This window comes from Fragaria vesca, linkage group LG7 (assembly GCF_000184155.1).
Source record: "Fragaria vesca subsp. vesca linkage group LG7, FraVesHawaii_1.0, whole genome shotgun sequence".
Taxonomy (NCBI): domain Eukaryota; kingdom Viridiplantae; phylum Streptophyta; class Magnoliopsida; order Rosales; family Rosaceae; genus Fragaria; species Fragaria vesca.
Genome location: NC_020497.1, coordinates 2686072 through 2704585, shown reverse-complemented (window position 1 = coordinate 2704585; position 18514 = coordinate 2686072). Strand labels below are relative to the sequence as shown.

The following is an 18514-nucleotide window of genomic DNA, read 5'->3' as shown; positions in this document are numbered from 1 at the left end:
TTGTAATTTACGTTGTAAAACTTCATAGATTTTACATAGCTTATTAGGATTTTTTACTACATTACACATAAAAAGTTAAAAGAGTGTTTCGCATCACTTTCTTACCTCGTTTTAGAGATAATTTTCTGTTGGTATACGAGAATTTGAAGTTGTTACCCTCGTGTCACGCCATTGGGACCTATATAGTTCACATCAACAAACAATATATATTTAGATTCCTTGGCAAGTTCCATAGCCTTGGACATCATGATTATTTCTATCGGTATCTATAGTCGAAAGGCACATGCATCATAGTCTAACCTTTCTGCTTATGGGTTTAAGATCATAGTCCATGTTGTAAGTCCTTCACTAATATGAACACCAATTGTGGACATGGAGAACTCTAAGAAACCCATCAAGTGATTGAAGGTGTTCAAGCCCAGCTCAAGATCTCATGCGACACCATAAACCTTTAATATTGGTTTCTGAGTACCAATGAAGTGCATAAATTTAACGTCCACTTTGAAAGTAGGCTCTTACTTTATGTTTCTGTTAGTCAAATGGTAACTTTCATTTGTACCAAAAAAAAAAAAAAAATTTGGTAACTTTCAATACCTTCAAGTAGAGTAGTAGCGTTGGCTACAAGTACTAATGATGTTCCAATAGCTTTGCTAGCAGGTCAGATCATATTACCGGTAGGATTAACCCATGGTAGTTCCTCCATTAGAATCAATCCATCGAAATCTAGTTTGACTTGATGTAAGTCAGGTGAACGCCGAGTGATGTCCTCGCTAAATGTACCACACGCCGACGAAGTTAGAGAATACACAAGAGGGGGGCCAATATAAGAAAATGTTATAGTAAATTTTCTAAGTTAGCTAGATTCTAAATACAATATACATATAAAACATGATTTTTCTACTATGCATATGTGTATAGCATACATCAAGCTGTGAACCGTTCGATCGTCTTGAATTTTAATTTGTTAAACGATCGGACGGTTCACGGTTTGATATATGTTATACACATATATATAGCAGACAAACCCTATAAAGCAAAGATTTTGAGGATTTTGAGGGGTGCCATGGCACCTCTTGGTCTGTGTTTAGCTCCGTCAGTGGTACCACATGCTTGGTTGCAGATTTGTTGGCTCGGTAGTAAGAATTTCCAGTGACAAAAACATAATTGTAGTACGATTTTCCTAAAGTGTGACTTGCCAAAAGATAAAATGATTTCTAGTATTTCAAAAAGATCACAAGATTAATAAAATCAAAAGTCATTTTCTCTGTAGAACCAGTAGTAAAAATTTGCTTAAGCCATGCAACTATAGATCTCTCCCATTGCAGAGGGTTATAATTAGTAAGAACCAAAGCCCAAACCTGATGAGCAAATGAACAATGTGAAAATAGATGGGGGCAGTTCCTCAGCATTTTCGTAAAAAGGACAACCATTAGGTATATAATTAGGGGAATAATTAGATAAAATATGTCTTGTTTTTAAGCGATTTCGCAAAAGCAGCAGCGATTTTTTTCGCTTCCGTACACAGTGGTAGTTTTCATATCTTCAAAAGAGTGTGATTTTACTTCCGGAGGCACGTGTGGTTTCCATGGTTCAAAAACTAGCCATGTTGACACCATTGTAGTTTGATTTCAATTTGTATATCTTTTATACATCTCTTGTATATTATTTTAACTTACGAATGAATATTTAATTCATATGTTGAATATATCACATTATTGATTATGTACCTAATAGTGTGTCCAACAATTTGTTACTTGGTAACGTTTTGTGACAGAGATAATAGACATGTAGTGTTTCTTGTGTTTCAGTAGCTAGATTGCTCTAAATTTGGTCCAGAAGTTTTACACTATAGTTGATCTACATAATCTTTACTTGACAAGTAAGTTAGGGACCTTTTCTCTTTGAAATATTTCAGACCATATCAATGGATCATTCATTCCCGAGTCCTAAAATTCCTATATTCCTGAACCCAAATGTCAACAGTTTGGAGATAAAACCAGGGCACAAGCAATTCCCCATCAATTAACCGACACGTAACCCTGGCCAAACTTGGCATCTCCAAGTTCCCAATACAGAGAGTGAGCTCACAACAATAACCAAGAAGAATGCTAACCCCAAAACTTAATGTTTCTCATTTCTCCCAATTTCTATATCAAATTCCAGGTATACAAGTGAAGCAAGCAGCAAACTCAAACTCTGCGAGTCAACACATGTCAAAGCCTTGTTACAACAAACGCGGCTCTACATGAAAACCCACCATGCATGGCATTGGGGCTAGAGAGATTTTACAATTCACAACTCTCTGGACGAAACTAATTTTCCTGCTTAGATTATAGTTGGATTAGTAGCAAAGATTATATATACGAGTGTTATATAACATATAGTATAGTACAGATCTGACATTCCGTAATTCTCAAACAACATAGTTTAATTGTACGTTGATGCATTAAAATACCAAATCTCGAAGGCCATGCAAAATATAGATATCAAAATCAGATATACGAGAGAGCCTTTGAACTTGAATCGAAAACCTCCCACATTGGCCACGCTCACAAAATGCACAGCATTCCATATATGAATATATGGTGATATGGTACCGACTGTACCCCATTCTCCAGACCAATCGTCTCCTCTTTCTCAAACTCCTAAGCTAGGTAGCTATAGCAAGTTATATATCCCATTACATTAAGCTAGCTATATACTATACATATACTGATATACAATTTCTTGTATCCAAGTACCGACTCAAAACTTATTATTTATTGAACCATTTTTAGATACGTGCGAAGATTTGTACGTTAAAATGATATTATAAACTTTGATGAACAAATGTTAATTTCGGACTCTCTACTATCTACTTGGATCATGAGTTATAATGACAGAGCAGCTAGCATACATTGTTAAATTAGTTTACTAATACTTCATCTATCAACAAATATGTAGAAAAGTACTTTCCTTGATTCAAAATGTTTACAATCTGTTCTAATATATATAGACTATCCTTGACATTCTAGATAAGGAATACAGCAAATACAATTGATCATTGATATTGGTATTGAGCACAAATGATTCTAACGAGGGATTTAGGATGAAGAGAGTTTGGGAGAATCATGCTGGATGAGAGGATTGTGAAGTTTGATTGTAGGAGCAGAGATATTTCCGTTAACAAAATATAATGACATTGATTTAGGGCTCTCGGCTACACTATATGTGTACGTATACACGTACAATCTCTCTCTCTCTCTCTCTCTCTCTCTCTCTCTCTCTCATATATTTACACATACAGACCCATAACAACCTGAACTGCTCTTTTCTTCTTCTTTAGTACCTTAAAAGTTTCCCTGCAAATATTCTCTGAAGTCAGCACTTTCCCTGACAATGTTACATCTATCACCTCTAGCTTCCTTTCTTCTCCTTGGCCTCTTTAAGTTCATAACCATTTCTCACTCTCTCCAGGAACAACACCAGCTACCACAACCAAATTTGTGCCATGAAAAATGTGGAGACCTTCAAATCCCCTTCCCATTTCACTTGAAAAAATCATGTTCTTCACTCTCTGATGATGTTTTCCATCTCTCTTGCCTCAACTCAACTTCCCTTTTCCTCAACATTGGCTCTGAAAGCTACCGCATCCTCGAACTATTCTCTGATGGTTTGCTAGTGGACTTCCCAGGCTCCTCTCCTCACTGCCGCCAGTACAATGACTTGAACTCGTTTGACTTCTTGGGAAACGACCACTTTGGCCTCTCTGCTGACAATGTCATAGGCCTCTATGATTGTGAGGACTCTTCTCTGTGCAAAACAGAATGTGAAACCATTGACTTGCCTGGCTGTGATGGCAGTGAAAGCCATGACTCTCCTGCTTGCTGCTACCCTCTTTCTGATCACAGCCTGTGGCATCTTGGTGACAAGTTCTCAGTGTTTTCCAAATTTGGGTGCAGGGGCTTCTCAAGTTGGGTTGTTCAGAGATGGTCCAACTTGGGAAAGAGAGGGGTAAAGTTGGAATGGGCAGTGCCAAGAAACTCATCCAAGGGGGTTTGTGCAACCAATGGTTACATTATCAATGCCACATCAATTCAAGCAGGGGTGAGGTGTGCTTGTCAAGATGGGTTCATTGGTGATGGGTTTGCAACTGGGGAAGGATGCACCATATGTAAGTACTTATCAATAAATCAATTTAAGCATGTTCACTCTGTTATGGTTGCTCTTTGAATGCTCATTTCTGATTTTGAACATCTAGTACTGAATATTGCAGAAAATAGATTTAACTTGTTATGAAAGACCATCCCTACCAACATCATGATGGAGGCAATTCTATGTGGTTTAGAAATTATGAGAAATTAGGTTCACTTCCTCTTTCTGCAGAATTATTATAGGGCAATGATATGAAATGATTGATATGGCAATGAGTAGAACTAGGAATATTAGATATCTGGCCCATGCCTAAAGCAGTTTGATATGCTTTAATTACTTTTGAATTAGATTTAAGTCTCTAGAACTTCAACTAAAGAAATGGTTGAAGTACAGTGTAATATGTATCAGACTTGTTAATCAAACAAGTATTATGCATGTTCATCCAGTGTTGAGGGATAGTCACACATACAAACACAGAAAAGTTGTGCTCTTTGACTTACAAATTTACTGACATGCCTTTTACAGCCTGCATCAAAGACAGAAGGGAAGCATACGGCGACGATTGCTTCAAGAAAGGGCATAGTAGCAAGAGACTTGCAGTTATAGCAGGTAAGTCCCAAAAATCTTCATATGCATTGTGTTTCCGACAAGCTAATCACATAGTAGAAGAAGTTTCGGCAGAGACTAATTGAAGCTGCAAATTCATCTCAGCTTCAATTTATTATAAATGAATTATTGAGTATGATGACATATTGAACTGCAGGAGTTCTTGCTCCCCTCTTCATCATAGCCTCATTGATTGCACTTCTGTATCTACTCAAAAGGCCTGTTAAACCGGGAACGTTTGATCCAGCTCAGAAAGTTCAATTCCACAGCACCATATCATTCCGAAAAGCTAGCAAGACTCAGCTCTTCACTTACCATGAGCTAGAGGAAGCTACCAAAGCATTTGACGATGATCAGAAGCTTGTAAGTGGAAATAATGGCACAATTTATTCTGGGGTTCTCGGGGATGGATCCCACATTGCTGTGCACAAGGTAGATTGTGAGCATGAAAAAGACTTGATTCAAGTCCTATCACAAATTGAGACTTTTTCTGCTATTCTACATCGGAATATAGCCCGGTTTCTTGGCTGCTGTATTGACTTGGCCTACACTCCACTTCTTGTGTATGAATATCCTGCAAACGGTACACTTGAGGATCATTTACACCAAACGGGTGGACAACATGTTGCTCTTGACTGGTACAAGAGGTTAAGCATTGCTGCTGAAACAGCAAGTGTCCTTGCCTTTTTGCAGTACGAGATTTCTCCTCCCATTTTCCACTGTGATCTCAAGTCCGGCTATATCTTTATTGATGATGACTTTTCTAGTAAACTCTCTGGTTTTGGACTACTGGTATCGAGTCATGAAGAAGGTTCGCGTGTTCAAAGAACTGATGTTTATGCTTTAGGTGTGGTGCTTCTTGAGATGATTGCAGGCTCAAACTGCTTGGACTTGCCAATTGCCCTGCAAAAGATAAGAGGTGGCAAGCTAGAAGAGATTGTGGATCCACTTCTTTACTATCATGAACAACCTTCCTATCGCCGTGAGCAAATAGAAACAGTTGCAGATCTTGCAATGAGGTGTTTGTTGTTTGGTGGAGATGGAAAGCTAGGAATGTATGATGTTGCCAAGGAATTAGTACATATCAGAAGAGAGAGCAGTGATGGAGGTAGCAAGAGAGTGCCTGCACTTGAGGAAACGTTTTCGAACTCCAGCCTCCTTCAGATGATATCAATGTCTCCTGATTCAGCATATATTCCTAAGCATTGATATATGTTTTCTAATTGGTATTATTACATGCCCTCTTTGTGTGTGTGTTAATGTTGGGATGCACATTCTTAAATCTTGCTACTTCCCTGTATTGTATACTAGATGAAGTGAATTCAAACAGACCAAATCTTCAAAATTTGCATTGCTGGTTAGCTGATGTGATTTTAAAAAAAATGTGTTGCCTTTTAACATGTTGCACTTCCAAATACCTATTTGGCTCACTTCAAATATATCTAAAATACAGAAGAAGAAAAAGAAAGCATACGATCAGTTCCAGAAACCAAAAGGTTTCTTTTCATATACATAGCAAGACTCGATCAATTTTTACCTATTTAAGATTATAAAAAAAAAGTTATACATTTCCAAAATATTTCAAATAGATCATCACCAAATTCAAAGGTTCAACGTAACAGGTGGGTTCTGAAGCTACCTTCTCTTCAATGCAGACATATGGCAATGCCTCAAAGTTTTTGACCAACTTCCTCTTTTCTCTCAGTTTCTTTCCTTTTTTACATACTATAAATATTTTCATCCAAATAGTGCAACCCTTGGCACTTATTCTTCTTCGTTTCAAGTTCCTATTTCAAATCCCAGACAGCTCTAGCCATCAAGGTGCGTATGACGAAAATGACTCTTGTATTTTTATCTTTCAAGTTTTTTGGGTCTAGCGGTTGGCTAACTAGTTTTCGAACTTTTTTGTCCGAAACCTTTGAACCACAATAAGAGGAAGTATGCATGTTGAACATCAGTAGCTATGTAACTAATTAGCAGATTGGAGTGTCATACCAGATTGTACGAATTTCTATTTTTCATCACCTTCTTGCAAGTTTTTGCTAATAATGGAGTCCTCAAGTATTCTATTTCTGGTTTGAATGTTTTGCTATGATGCATCTGGCATTTGCTTTTTCTCACTTTTAACTATAACCTGCCTACATTTATATAGATGACTGAAGAAAAAAAACTTACTCCGAAATTAAATGAGAGGATTCTTTCATCTTTGTCAAGGAAATCAGTAGCTGCACATCCTTGGCATGATCTTGAAATTGGTACCTAGCCTATTCTTTGATCTCACATTTTAGCTTTTGTACTTGTCCCAATCTCCATGTAGACAGTAAGAAACTAATCATTTTGTCAAATCTTGTGTGCAGGACCATCAGCTCCCCAGATTTTCAATGTTGTATGTATTTATTCACTCCAACTTAATCAAGTAACCAGCTCAATATTGGCCAAAACTTGTCGCTAGAGGGAACTGATAAAATGTGGCCTTGATTTTTAAAACACATTAGCATAAGAAGTTCCTTATCATATACTTGTTGGAATTGTTCAGGTTGTTGAGATATCACAAGGAAGCAAAGTCAAATATGAACTTGACAAGAAAACAGGACTAATTAAGGTGTCAAAATAATTCATAGCTTCCTGAGATCAAAGCTCATAGTTGTAGGCTGAAATCTTACGATTCATTGATAAACTCTCAGGTTGATAGGATTTTGTACTCGTCTGTGGTCTATCCTCATAACTATGGTTTCATCCCTCGCACCTTGTGTGAAGACAATGATCCACTGGATGTTTTAGTTCTCATGCAGGTGATCTCTCTGATTCTCATATCACCATATATATGCTGGATTTTAATTCCTTAGTCTATATATAGTTTGCAGTATCAAATGCTATATATAGTTTCCATGAAACCAATAGTTGACATTCCAAATCTATATGAGATAAGTACTTATATAAATCAATGGATTAAACAGGAACCTGTTATCCCGGGGTCATTTCTGCGTGCCAAAGCCATCGGATTAATGCCCATGATTGACCAGGTACTGCTCTTCCTAGAACAAATTAAGTGAAGTTTGATCTGTCGATCACTAGTTGTGATATATTGATTCTATAAAATGTGTTTAGCTTATATTCACACTATATGTCTTTGAAATTTCTGACATTTGATTCTATAACTATGGATTTGTGCTCTGTAATCCAGGGAGAGAAAGATGATAAGATTATCGCAGTATGTGCTGATGATCCAGCCTATAATCATTACAATGACATTGGGGAGCTTCCTCCTCATCGCCTCACTGAGATTCGTCGCTTCTTTGAAGACTGTATCCCTTACAATATTATGTTGTTGAACACTTTTTTGAGGCTTATTTACAATACAAGGAACAATGCATAGTTTTTCTTAACATATTGCATAGACAAGAAGAATGAACACAAAGAAGTTGCAGTGGACGAGTTTTTGCCTTGCTCAACTGCCGCAGAGGCTATTCAGTACTCGATGCAAGTCTATATTACAGCACAACAAGTTCTTGACTCCCCTTAACTGGTTGATAGAGCACCCTATTACACTCTTCTGATCAACTTGTATTTTCCGGTGCAGGGATCTCTATGCCGAGTACATAATGCTCACCTTAAGGCGGTAAACATATATACAGGCTACAATACTCCACCCATTACAATAAGTCATTGCATCGATGATGATTGCAGAACTTCAAGTTTTACTAGCTTTTGTGTGCTTTAGAGTTTGGTTTATACTAGTTTGGTTGATGAAGTAAAACGAGTACTAGAAAATGTTGGTGACATCAGATGTTTAAACTGGATTGTATTATTATCCAGAATCTTGCGACTTATAGCAATACAGAAGTTTATTGAGAACAATTATAAACTCTTTTAGTTTTTTCTTTATCTGTTTACAATTAATGTTGATGGTGCTATACAGAAAACTGCTTGCATTTTCTACTATTGCATGTTAAATTGAACAACATTTTAAATACTTCAGCAAACATGCAAAATCAGCATCTGAAGCTAAAATTTGTCAGCTTGTTGGAAGTAAGTAATACCAAGGAATGGATGGTGGTCAATGCAGGCTGTTCAGTATAAGATTTACATCAACATGCCTTAGTTTTACTTGCTTCCAACAATATCTCAGTATCAAAAATAAGATCAAGAGGAATGATATTCTTCCTCTCATATTTTATCCAAACTAGAGCTGGAAGTTAAAATTACATTGAAATTGAAAGTTCTACGAGAAGAACCTACTAGTTATTGAGTCCCTTGGACACTTGATCTCAGGATATATGCTGCAACAAAGACCCGAGTATCGATCCTATATGCATTATGCAACATAGACACATCAAAAACGGATCGAAGTTGTCAAGGAATGAGTCAATGATAACACGAAAAGCGCACATATGTCAACAACTTGTGACAAAACCGATTAACCAACTAATTAAACTAAATTAAAACAACACTAGTTCTGGATTGCTTTCTATCTACCAGTAGTTTTAAACATTTTTACACAACTGGTTTCACTTAGCTTAAGCTCAAGCTAGTAATCTCAGTCTAGTTTATGAAACTGGTAAACTACTATGAAGATATGATCTGCATATGCTATACTGACGCATTAATGTATTGATACTTTGAATATATCAAACCCTTTTGGTTGAAATACTTAAAAAAAAACAGTGGGATTGAGACATGTTAGGCAAAATCCATATGCATCAGAATCAGACACAAATGGTAGCAATAGTTTAGTTATAGTACTATTTTTTTTTTTTTTAATTTTTTTTTACAATGATTCAATCTGAATTGTCAATACCACGTTAGATCCACCTCTACACACTGGTTTTCCTATAAAAAATACCATCTTTCAAGGGGGGTGGTTTCCTATGCAGAGCTACCTTCTCTCTCAGACTGACATGTGGCGCTGCCTCCCAAGTTTTGACCAATCCCAGCCCCCTGTCTCTCCCCCTTTCACTTCTCACCTAGTATAAATTTTATGTACTCCTCCATTTTCCCTTCTTAATCCCAGCTCCAAGTTCTCAGCAACCAAGCAGGCTCCAAAACAACCCCAAGGTTCGTGTGCTTTAACTCATTTTGTGTCAAAGTTCCAAACTTTTTGTTGTTCTTTTTCAAAAGTTTGAGTCTTTAGTTTTAGGGTACATGTTTTAATTCACGTTTTCCATATGTGAATCAGTGAATCTTCGTAATGACGATGTTGTCTTTTCTGGGTTGTTGGCATATGATTTACATAGGCTTGTTTGGATTTATATATAGGAAAGTATGAATACCAATCATGAATGGAATGTCTTCAATAATCAATATCACTAGCTTATTACCTTGTAGTGGTATAAGGGATTCAAATTTGGGCATATTCATATGTGATCAGAGTCTTCCATCTCAAATCTTGATCTTTGTTTTTGAATTATAATAATTAGATTGGCAAATTTGGCAGTTGTACAATAACCATCATCTGTTTGGTAATTGAACTATATGAATGTACTTTGTTTGCTTATTGTTCATATCTGTTATTAATGGTAACCTATGGTATTTAATCTATAGTTTTAGGATAAACACAGATCTATTTCATCTTTGCATGTTTGATTTTGCCTGCATCTGTTTTTTTTTTCTTTTACTTTTTTACTTTGAACTGATATTACCTGCCTATGGTTAGAGATGTCTGAGGAGGGTGATGAAAAACCACGAAAACCAACTCCCAAGTTAAACGAGAGGATTCTTTCATCTTTGTCAAGGAGATCAGTTGCTGCACATCCTTGGCACGATCTTGAAATTGGTACCAATAATCATCTTTTGATCTCCTTTCCTTGATGTCAAACTATAGAATGGAAGAAAGTATCTAAACATGTTGCAAACTCTTATCTGCAGGTCCTACAGCTCCACATATTTTCAATGTGGTATGTATCTCACTGTAACTTTTTAGTCAAGTCAACCAGCATAAACTGAGGCTTCCATCCTTCAGGAAGGTACTCATATCTTTTTGTCGGAATTAATGTTTCAGGTTGTTGAGATTACAAAGGGAAGCAAAGTCAAATACGAACTTGACAAGAAGACAGGATTAATCAAGGTATGAAAATAGTTACTTGTTTGACACCAATGGGGTAACCCATATTCTAAGATTCCTGTTCTGTTTTCATAAGTTAAGATTGTTCGTCATGTTAAATTCTCAGGTTGATCGAATTTTGTACTCGTCTGTGGTCTATCCTCATAACTATGGCTTCATCCCTCGCACCTTGTGTGAAGACAATGATCCACTTGATGTTCTAGTCCTCATGCAGGTGCTTTCTTCGATACAATTTTCATGTCCATATATTCTACAGATTCTTGTTAATTAGACTCTTCAAGTTGGAACTATAATGCCAAGACCAAATGCTACATTTTCCATTGCTACATGTTTCTCTACATGTTTGACCCCATGCCAACTAGTGTATCACATACTTTCATATTAGTAAAATGATACATAAGTACTCATCGAATTTAATGAATTTCACAGGAACCTGTCCTTCCTGGTTGCTTTCTGCGAGCAAGAGCCATTGGAGTAATGCCTATGATTGATCAGGTACCATCTCTTAGCTCTCTAGAAAAGGGGGGTGATGAAACCCAAACACTTGTTTCTATCATACTTTGTGCGTGAAGTTTCACAAATTGAGTTCTCCTTTAATCTAGGGTGAGAAAGATGACAAGATCATTGCAGTCTGTGCTGACGATCCAGAGTATACGCATTATACTGAATTGAATGACCTTCCCCCTCACCGCCTTTCTGAAATTCGTCGCTTCTTTGAAGACTGTATCCTTCAAATCTTATGCTTAAACTTGATGCACATTATACTTTTTTTCTTTTTTGAACTTTACATGAAAACCATTCCTCCATGGGTTTCTTAACATATTTCTAGACAAGAAAAATGAGAACAAAGAGGTCGCAGTTAACGCCTTTTTGCCTGCCACAGCTGCGCTTGAAGCTATCCAGTACTCCATGTAAATCTCTCTTGAAAACTACAAGCTGTTTAACCATGGTGTCCTAATGTTCCACTCTCCTGACATGTATGTTCTGGTGCAGGGATCTCTATGCCGAGTACATTCTGCACACCTTAAGGCGGTAAACATTCATATGCAGGCTGGATAGCATCAACATATTGCGAGTGGCGCTTTCCTAATCAAAAGATAGGTTTTTAATACTTCTCCGGAGGAGTATAGAAGCTCACGTAGCCGGACATCCCACCATTTACAATAAGTCATTTTTCCAATGGCAGAGGAAGATTTGAAGCAGAATCTCCCTAGTTTTACATTTTGTTCTTCAGATTATGATTGGTTCTTGTTTTGGTTGATCATTAAGCGATAGGAAATTATACTACAAGCTATTGGGTTACATCATTTTTTCAGTAGACAATATATGCTTAAATTGGATATTACGTTTTCATGATGTCTGGTTATTCAAGGAAGTATCATGTTAGAGCTTATAGCTTCAACTAGATGATGCCCGCGCGATGCCGTGGTTTGCAATGACTGATATTAACTACCAGAATTGCTTTTGTTTGGATAAATTTTTCTGTTGTTTGGTATGCCAATGAATGTAGCAATATAATGGAGACATTGCATAATAAACACACACACTATATTACAGGGAGATATGGTGAAAAATGGAAATGTCAGATTACAAAAAATCTATTAACTTAGCGTCTGATACAATACACATGACTTGTCAAACAAAAGCATCACATTGTAGTATTATACAATACATTGCTCTCTGTGGACAACACTGTCATACACCAAAATAACTGAGAGCACAAAAAATAAGTAATGTATTGTCATTCTGTAAAATCGCTTCCCACTGCTAGTCAAAACAATAGTTGATATGTAGTTAGAACCATGTGTGTCTAACATATATATAATCATTGCTGGGGAGCGAGCATCCAACATGAGCACATAATCCTTAGTCATCTATTGTCTTGGACTTAGCTTTGTTTGGTTGACCTCTGGTACATAAACATTTAAATTGAAGCATTGAATATTGACGAAGTTGTTAAAAGATAAACAAAACCAACGCAAGGCATACTACTGCAACATAATAAATTTTTAGAGAAAACAAATGCACTGATATGGATAGAAAGAACACTTACTTTGGTGTCCCTTTGCTTCCTTCTCCCTTTGAAACTTTGCATTCTCTTCCCTCGCTTCTATTATTGAACTACACTTCTACTCATTGAAACTTTGATTGATCAGGGTGAGTCTAATATTCATTTTTATATGAATATAAGTTGCCTAGGTAACATGGTTTCGAGCTGAATCTAAATGTTTCTTGGGAAACGTTTATGCAATGCATGTTCCTACATCAGCATATCAACTCAGAAGTGATTCATTTGCACATAATATTACAAACAGCTCTAGTAAATTGCCACAATCAATCAATCATAGTCAACTTAGTGGACAACAAAGATTCATGCAAACCTTGTGAGTTACTTTGGTGCTACACTTAGCAATCCTCAACATTGATACACACAACATTAAGCATTTGCACATTGATTTCTTAAACCATATCAAAGCACACTCCAAAATTTAATATATATCCAAGAATCGCTTGTGGAAGGTTGTTTGACCAAGGTAAAATGCTATGCATTGACAACATTAACATGGAAAATAGGTTAAAAAGTTCAGAGGTGTCACGTCCTTGATCATTACTAACCTAGAGGTTGTCTCTGCCCGAATGAGATTCCATCTGTGAAAAATAGTACAACTTTGATGCTATTCAGATCATACATCTTATCCCTTTCTTTAATCACTCAATTCCTAACACCAAAAACAAACAATTGATGACACTCTGAAGCGGATAGCAAATGACCCCAGAGCACCGAAAGAGATGGAAATTTTTTTTTCCTCAGCATCATGGTTCAGAATGTCCCATTATCTAATTGGCTCACTGTTCAGCCAAAAACATTCCCGCAATATGGCTCAAAACATCACAGATGGGGACATAAGGACAATCCCTCATAATTTGACTAAAAGTTTAAAAAATTGGCCACCAGAAACTGTACACCATCAGTACATTATATTTGCTTATTGATGCAATTCTAAAACAATAACAAATCAACTAATACTAATAATAAACCACACATCTGATCAAATGCAAAAAATGTAAACTGAACTAATAATCCCATAGACTGAAAACATACAACTCTGGTTATGCCACCCATGGCCTATTGAAATCATTGCTTTTTAAATTTTATTTTAACACCTCATCAAGGACTGACCGTAAACAAAAATATACCAAAAATGTTTCAAACATTAAAAACACCATACAAACAAACACCTCATGTACCTGTAAACAAAAAAAATCACAGTATGACCAACGAATTGAACCACAATCTATAATAAACTTTAACTGTCAAAAAAATGCCACAACATACTATGAATCCACACCCCGACACATAATGCTCGATTACCAATGCAAGCAATCACCAAACAACATCAAATGAACCAAATCTGCCAGCAAATTCTCAACATGTTGAAAAACCAAAACCAATGACACAAACAATTAGTTCATAGCAAATACACATTTGATCCATTTAAACAGCGTTTTTAGAATGACAGACTGTATAACCATGAAGAAAAACCCCGACACATAATGCTCGATTACCAATGCAAGCAATCACCAAACAACATCAAATGAACCAAATCTGCCAGCAAATTCTCAACATGTTGAAAAACCAAAACCAATGACACAAACAATTAGTTCATAGCAAATACACATTTGATCCATTTAAACAGCGTTTTTAGAATGACAGACTGTATAACCATGAAGAAAAACTTGTCCTTATCTGTCACCTGATCGAGGAAGAAAAGCTGATGTATTAAAAAAAAAACCCACAAACAACAGACATAAAAATAGAAGATTAGCCCCTTTATCCAAATTGATACTTTTTTCCGGAGAGATATGCTTTTGCTACAGCAACACAGCTCAATTTCATCCGCTTATTGCAAAGATCTGATTTTGAAAGCTTGCAAGAACCTTCATTCAACAACAGCACATGCGAGCACAAAAAACACAGGTCTCATCACCTTAGGATTCCTACAAAAATTCGGTAACACTTATTTTTTCGGATATACTCCAAATGAGAGACCCTAATCAAAACAACTGAACAACACATTCCCACTAAAAATGGCATTGAAACCATACAACAAAAAGAATAGCCAACACTCAATTCAGAAACCTTATTCCCAGAAGGTTTTGCAAATCAAATTCATTGAGGAAAACACAGGGCCAACACTGCATCAGGATGGGCCGCAGTGCATAAAAAAATAACGAAGACATAAAGACCAAACCATCAAATCCAAAACAAACTGCGAGCAACTTTCTCCAAGTTTACTGTTGGTGAATGGCCAATGTTCCTATTTTTCCCCTAATCCGCAATAACAGCTTTTGTATCCCTCACAATCCATGCCAAATATAAACAAATATAAAATTTTGTCATCAAAATACCATAAACGAAGCAACAAAAACAATCAACCCATTAACTGAAATATTTCACACCAATCAAACATTCTGAGCTTGTAAAAAAGCAATTTCAATGAAAAAGGCAGATCAACAATCCCAAAACACGAACAACATAATAGATCAACAATCCAACGAAATGAACAGAAGATAGAGACAAAGATCCGATGGCAAAAAAAAAAAATTTAATCATGGGGTTTCAGAAACAAAAGCAGCAAGAGGGTCTGTCACCCATAACAATCAAAACATCACAAAATCAGAACATCAACACAATCTAGACAACCATAAAGCATGATCACAGAAAGAAAACATTCCACAGAGAAGCACAGGCAACAACATGCACAAACACTGAATCACACTCAGCAAACAAAAACCACAAAACCCAGAAGAACCCAATATAGAAACCTGAAGCAAAGCAAAACAACACAACACACTTACCACTCCGAGCAATAGAACAACGGAAAACACAGAAACAATTCGAATCTCACTATAAACCCCCAAAAGATATGATCTGGGTTTCTCTTCCTTCACCTGCAACCAAAAACAACATCGATTACTACTAAGATTTCAACATGCAGAAGCTTTTGGTGCTTACACCCATTACCATTACCTGTAAAGGCCAATTGGCTTGTCTGGAACTGAAAGATCTTGATCGAAGCAGAACCCAGAAGCAAGTTCATAGAAGAGGTAGATAATGGCTCCTCTTCCTAGATCTTGATTGAGCTTTTTTTTCTCCAGACAACCGAAGCGAAACACACGAAGAAGAAAATCCAGAGAAAGAAAAGGTGAATAAAAGTCTCTGATATAGACCCATACACACAACCCAGTCATGCAAGAGAAGACAACAACAATTTGGTGGTAGGGTAAAGAAACGGATGCACAACAGGTGTCAAAGGAGAGACGCACAATGTTTGCAGATCGGGGCAAAATAGGCATTGCATTGAAAACAGGGGCGAAACAAGAATTGCAAGGAAAAAGTGGCAATTTTGCAATTGTTTGCCAACTGGGGCAACACCATCTTTTCCACAACTGAATGAACAATTGTATTCCTTTCCTGCTATAGCTAACTAAATTACTAAGAGCATCTTCAACAAACATGTTAAATTTTTTTGTTAATTTCAAAATTTGACATGTGAGTTGGCAATGTCATTTTTGAGTCATTTCCTCTCTAATAAAGGAGTTAAGTTTGAAACTTATTTTCTTATTTTCATAATATTAAAACATATAAAACTCTTTCTTAGAGGAAGAAGAAAAAACAACAGGGAAGAGAAGAGAGAAAGAATAATAAAATAGTGAATGACTATTTCTTTTGACTGTGTCAAATTTGACTATAGAAGCTATATTGTCAATTACACATGAAATTGACTACTCTGTTGGAGAGTTTTTTGAGTTGTCAAAAGTAGCTGTTGGGCTGCTAACTAGGATTTGACTCCTTTGTTAGAGTTTAGACTTTGGAGTTGCTCTAAAAGCTAATGAACCTAAGCACGCTGCATTAACAACCCTATACAACACTAATTTTTAGCTAGATAATCAACATGTACTCTTAAATCTCATGTTTATGGGGTTCTGAAATTGTCTCTAGCCAAGAAGAGAATGTGGGACGCTCTGTCGCCTTTGTGGGTTTTATAAACAAACAGAAGATGGAGGATGTTCGATCTTGGAAGCTGGGGGTCTCTAACTTGGAAGTTGGAACCTAAGAAAGACTGAAAAAAGAGTTTTAGTGCAAGGCGGGAGTTGGTGCTACATGATGGTTCTTGCTCGAATCATTGACGAAACTACATTGAGGCCAATGGGTGCCATGGCACCCCTGTAAATTTTTAAACTTGGGTATTTTGCATTAGAAATCAAGAGGTTAGATATAATTAGAAGTAAAAGCTTCCTAATTTGTAAGGTTTAGCCCCCCATTCCTTTCCTATTAAACCATAAACACCATCATTTGTTGTTAATAAGTTTAAGGGGAAAAAACCATTTGCACAAAATAGAAAAAGTTAAACCCCATTTCAATGATAATCTTTTTTATTAGCCCATTTGAATATAAGGTACTTATTTTAAGCCCAAATACACAAATCTTTATTAAAATATAATAAAATTATATTTTTAAAGACTTTTTTACCCTTAGCTTTTACTTAAAGAGAAAAAGTGAAAAATATGGAGGGAAGACTTCGCCGGAAGCACACCGGGCTCCGGCGCCAGTCACCGGAGGCCGCATTCCGGTCGCCGGACTCCGAACTCTGAACTCTGGCCGTTGGAATCTGGTCACCGGTGACCGGAATTTTCCGACGGCGAGAAAATTGCCTGCATCCGGTGGCCGGAATTTTCCGAAAATCTCACTGGATTTTTTTAAATGTCATCGGAATTTACGTGATCTTAACCCAAGTACGAAAAATAAAGTTTACTACCCCTAGTAAACTTTTACTGGGGGTAGTAAACTCAAAATAAAGTTTCTCCATGACGATTATACACCTTAAAACAGTGAAAAATCAACTTAGATGCAGAAAAATAAAGTTTACTACCCTAGTAAAATAAAGTTGACTACCCTAGTAAACTTCTGCTGGGGGTAGTAAACTTGCAAAACAGTATTTTCAAGACCATAGTACACACTAAAACAGAGAAATAACAATTTAGATTCGAAAAACTAAAGTTTACTATCCCCAGTAAACTTTAGTTACGGGTAGTAAATTTGCAAAAAAATATTTTCAATGCCATAATACACACTAAAACAGAGGAAGAACAACCTAGATGCGAAAAAATAAAGTTTATTACCCCCAGTAAACTTATATTGGGGGTAGTAAGCTTGCAAAACAATATCTCCAAGGCCATAAGTACACATTAAAACAGAGAAAAATCAACTTAGATGCAAAAAATAAAATTTACTATCCCTAGTAAACTTTTACTGGGGGTAGTAAACTTGCAAAACAGTATTTTCAATGCCATAATACTAGGGCTGGGCGAAAACCGAATATAACCGGGTTCAACCGAAAAAACCGCTCGAAAAAGCGGGCCGGTTAACCGAACCGGAAAAACTGTTGGAAAAATGACTCAAACCGGCCTGAACCGGTTTAAACCGGTTTGGATCCGGTTCAGCCCCCTAAACCGCCTGATTAAACCGACCCGAATATTAATATTTAATTATTATTTTTTTATATACGTGTCGCATCATTAATGGTGCATACAACTCTTTACCGTGTACCCTCCCACACTGAATCCTCCATATAAATACCTAAAAACCATAACCCTAAATCCATTTCTCATTTTCGATCTGCCTCTCAAGTCTCAGTCTCTCTCATTTCT

General features: G+C 36.6%; 3 protein-coding genes across 3 annotated transcripts; all 3 read left to right on the top strand.

Annotated features, from left to right (window-relative positions):
- Positions 1–3378: 3378 nt before the first annotated feature.
- On the top strand, positions 3379–5949 carry LOC101306472 (probably inactive receptor-like protein kinase At2g46850-like). Its single transcript, XM_004308224.1, has 3 exons — positions 3379–4153; positions 4660–4743; positions 4898–5949. Exons 1-3 carry the CDS (start codon positions 3379–3381, stop codon positions 5947–5949), a joined length of 1911 nt encoding a protein of 636 aa, XP_004308272.1.
- Positions 5950–6892: 943 nt separating this feature from the next.
- LOC101292628 (soluble inorganic pyrophosphatase-like) lies at positions 6893–8363 on the top strand. The gene is made up of 8 exons (XM_004306558.1): positions 6893–6995; positions 7098–7126; positions 7277–7342; positions 7425–7532; positions 7698–7763; positions 7925–8045; positions 8139–8220; positions 8321–8363. The coding sequence occupies exons 1-8, from the start codon at positions 6893–6895 to the stop codon at positions 8361–8363; spliced, it is 618 nt and encodes a 205-aa protein (XP_004306606.1).
- Positions 8364–9776: 1413 nt separating this feature from the next.
- Positions 9777–12156, top strand: LOC101292338 (soluble inorganic pyrophosphatase-like). Its single transcript, XM_004306557.1, has 9 exons — positions 9777–9795; positions 10394–10513; positions 10606–10634; positions 10739–10804; positions 10908–11015; positions 11231–11296; positions 11404–11524; positions 11631–11712; positions 11795–12156. The coding sequence occupies exons 2-9, from the start codon at positions 10396–10398 to the stop codon at positions 11835–11837; spliced, it is 633 nt and encodes a 210-aa protein (XP_004306605.1). The 5' UTR covers positions 9777–9795; positions 10394–10395; the 3' UTR covers positions 11838–12156.
- The last annotated feature ends 6358 nt before the right edge of the window (positions 12157–18514 follow it).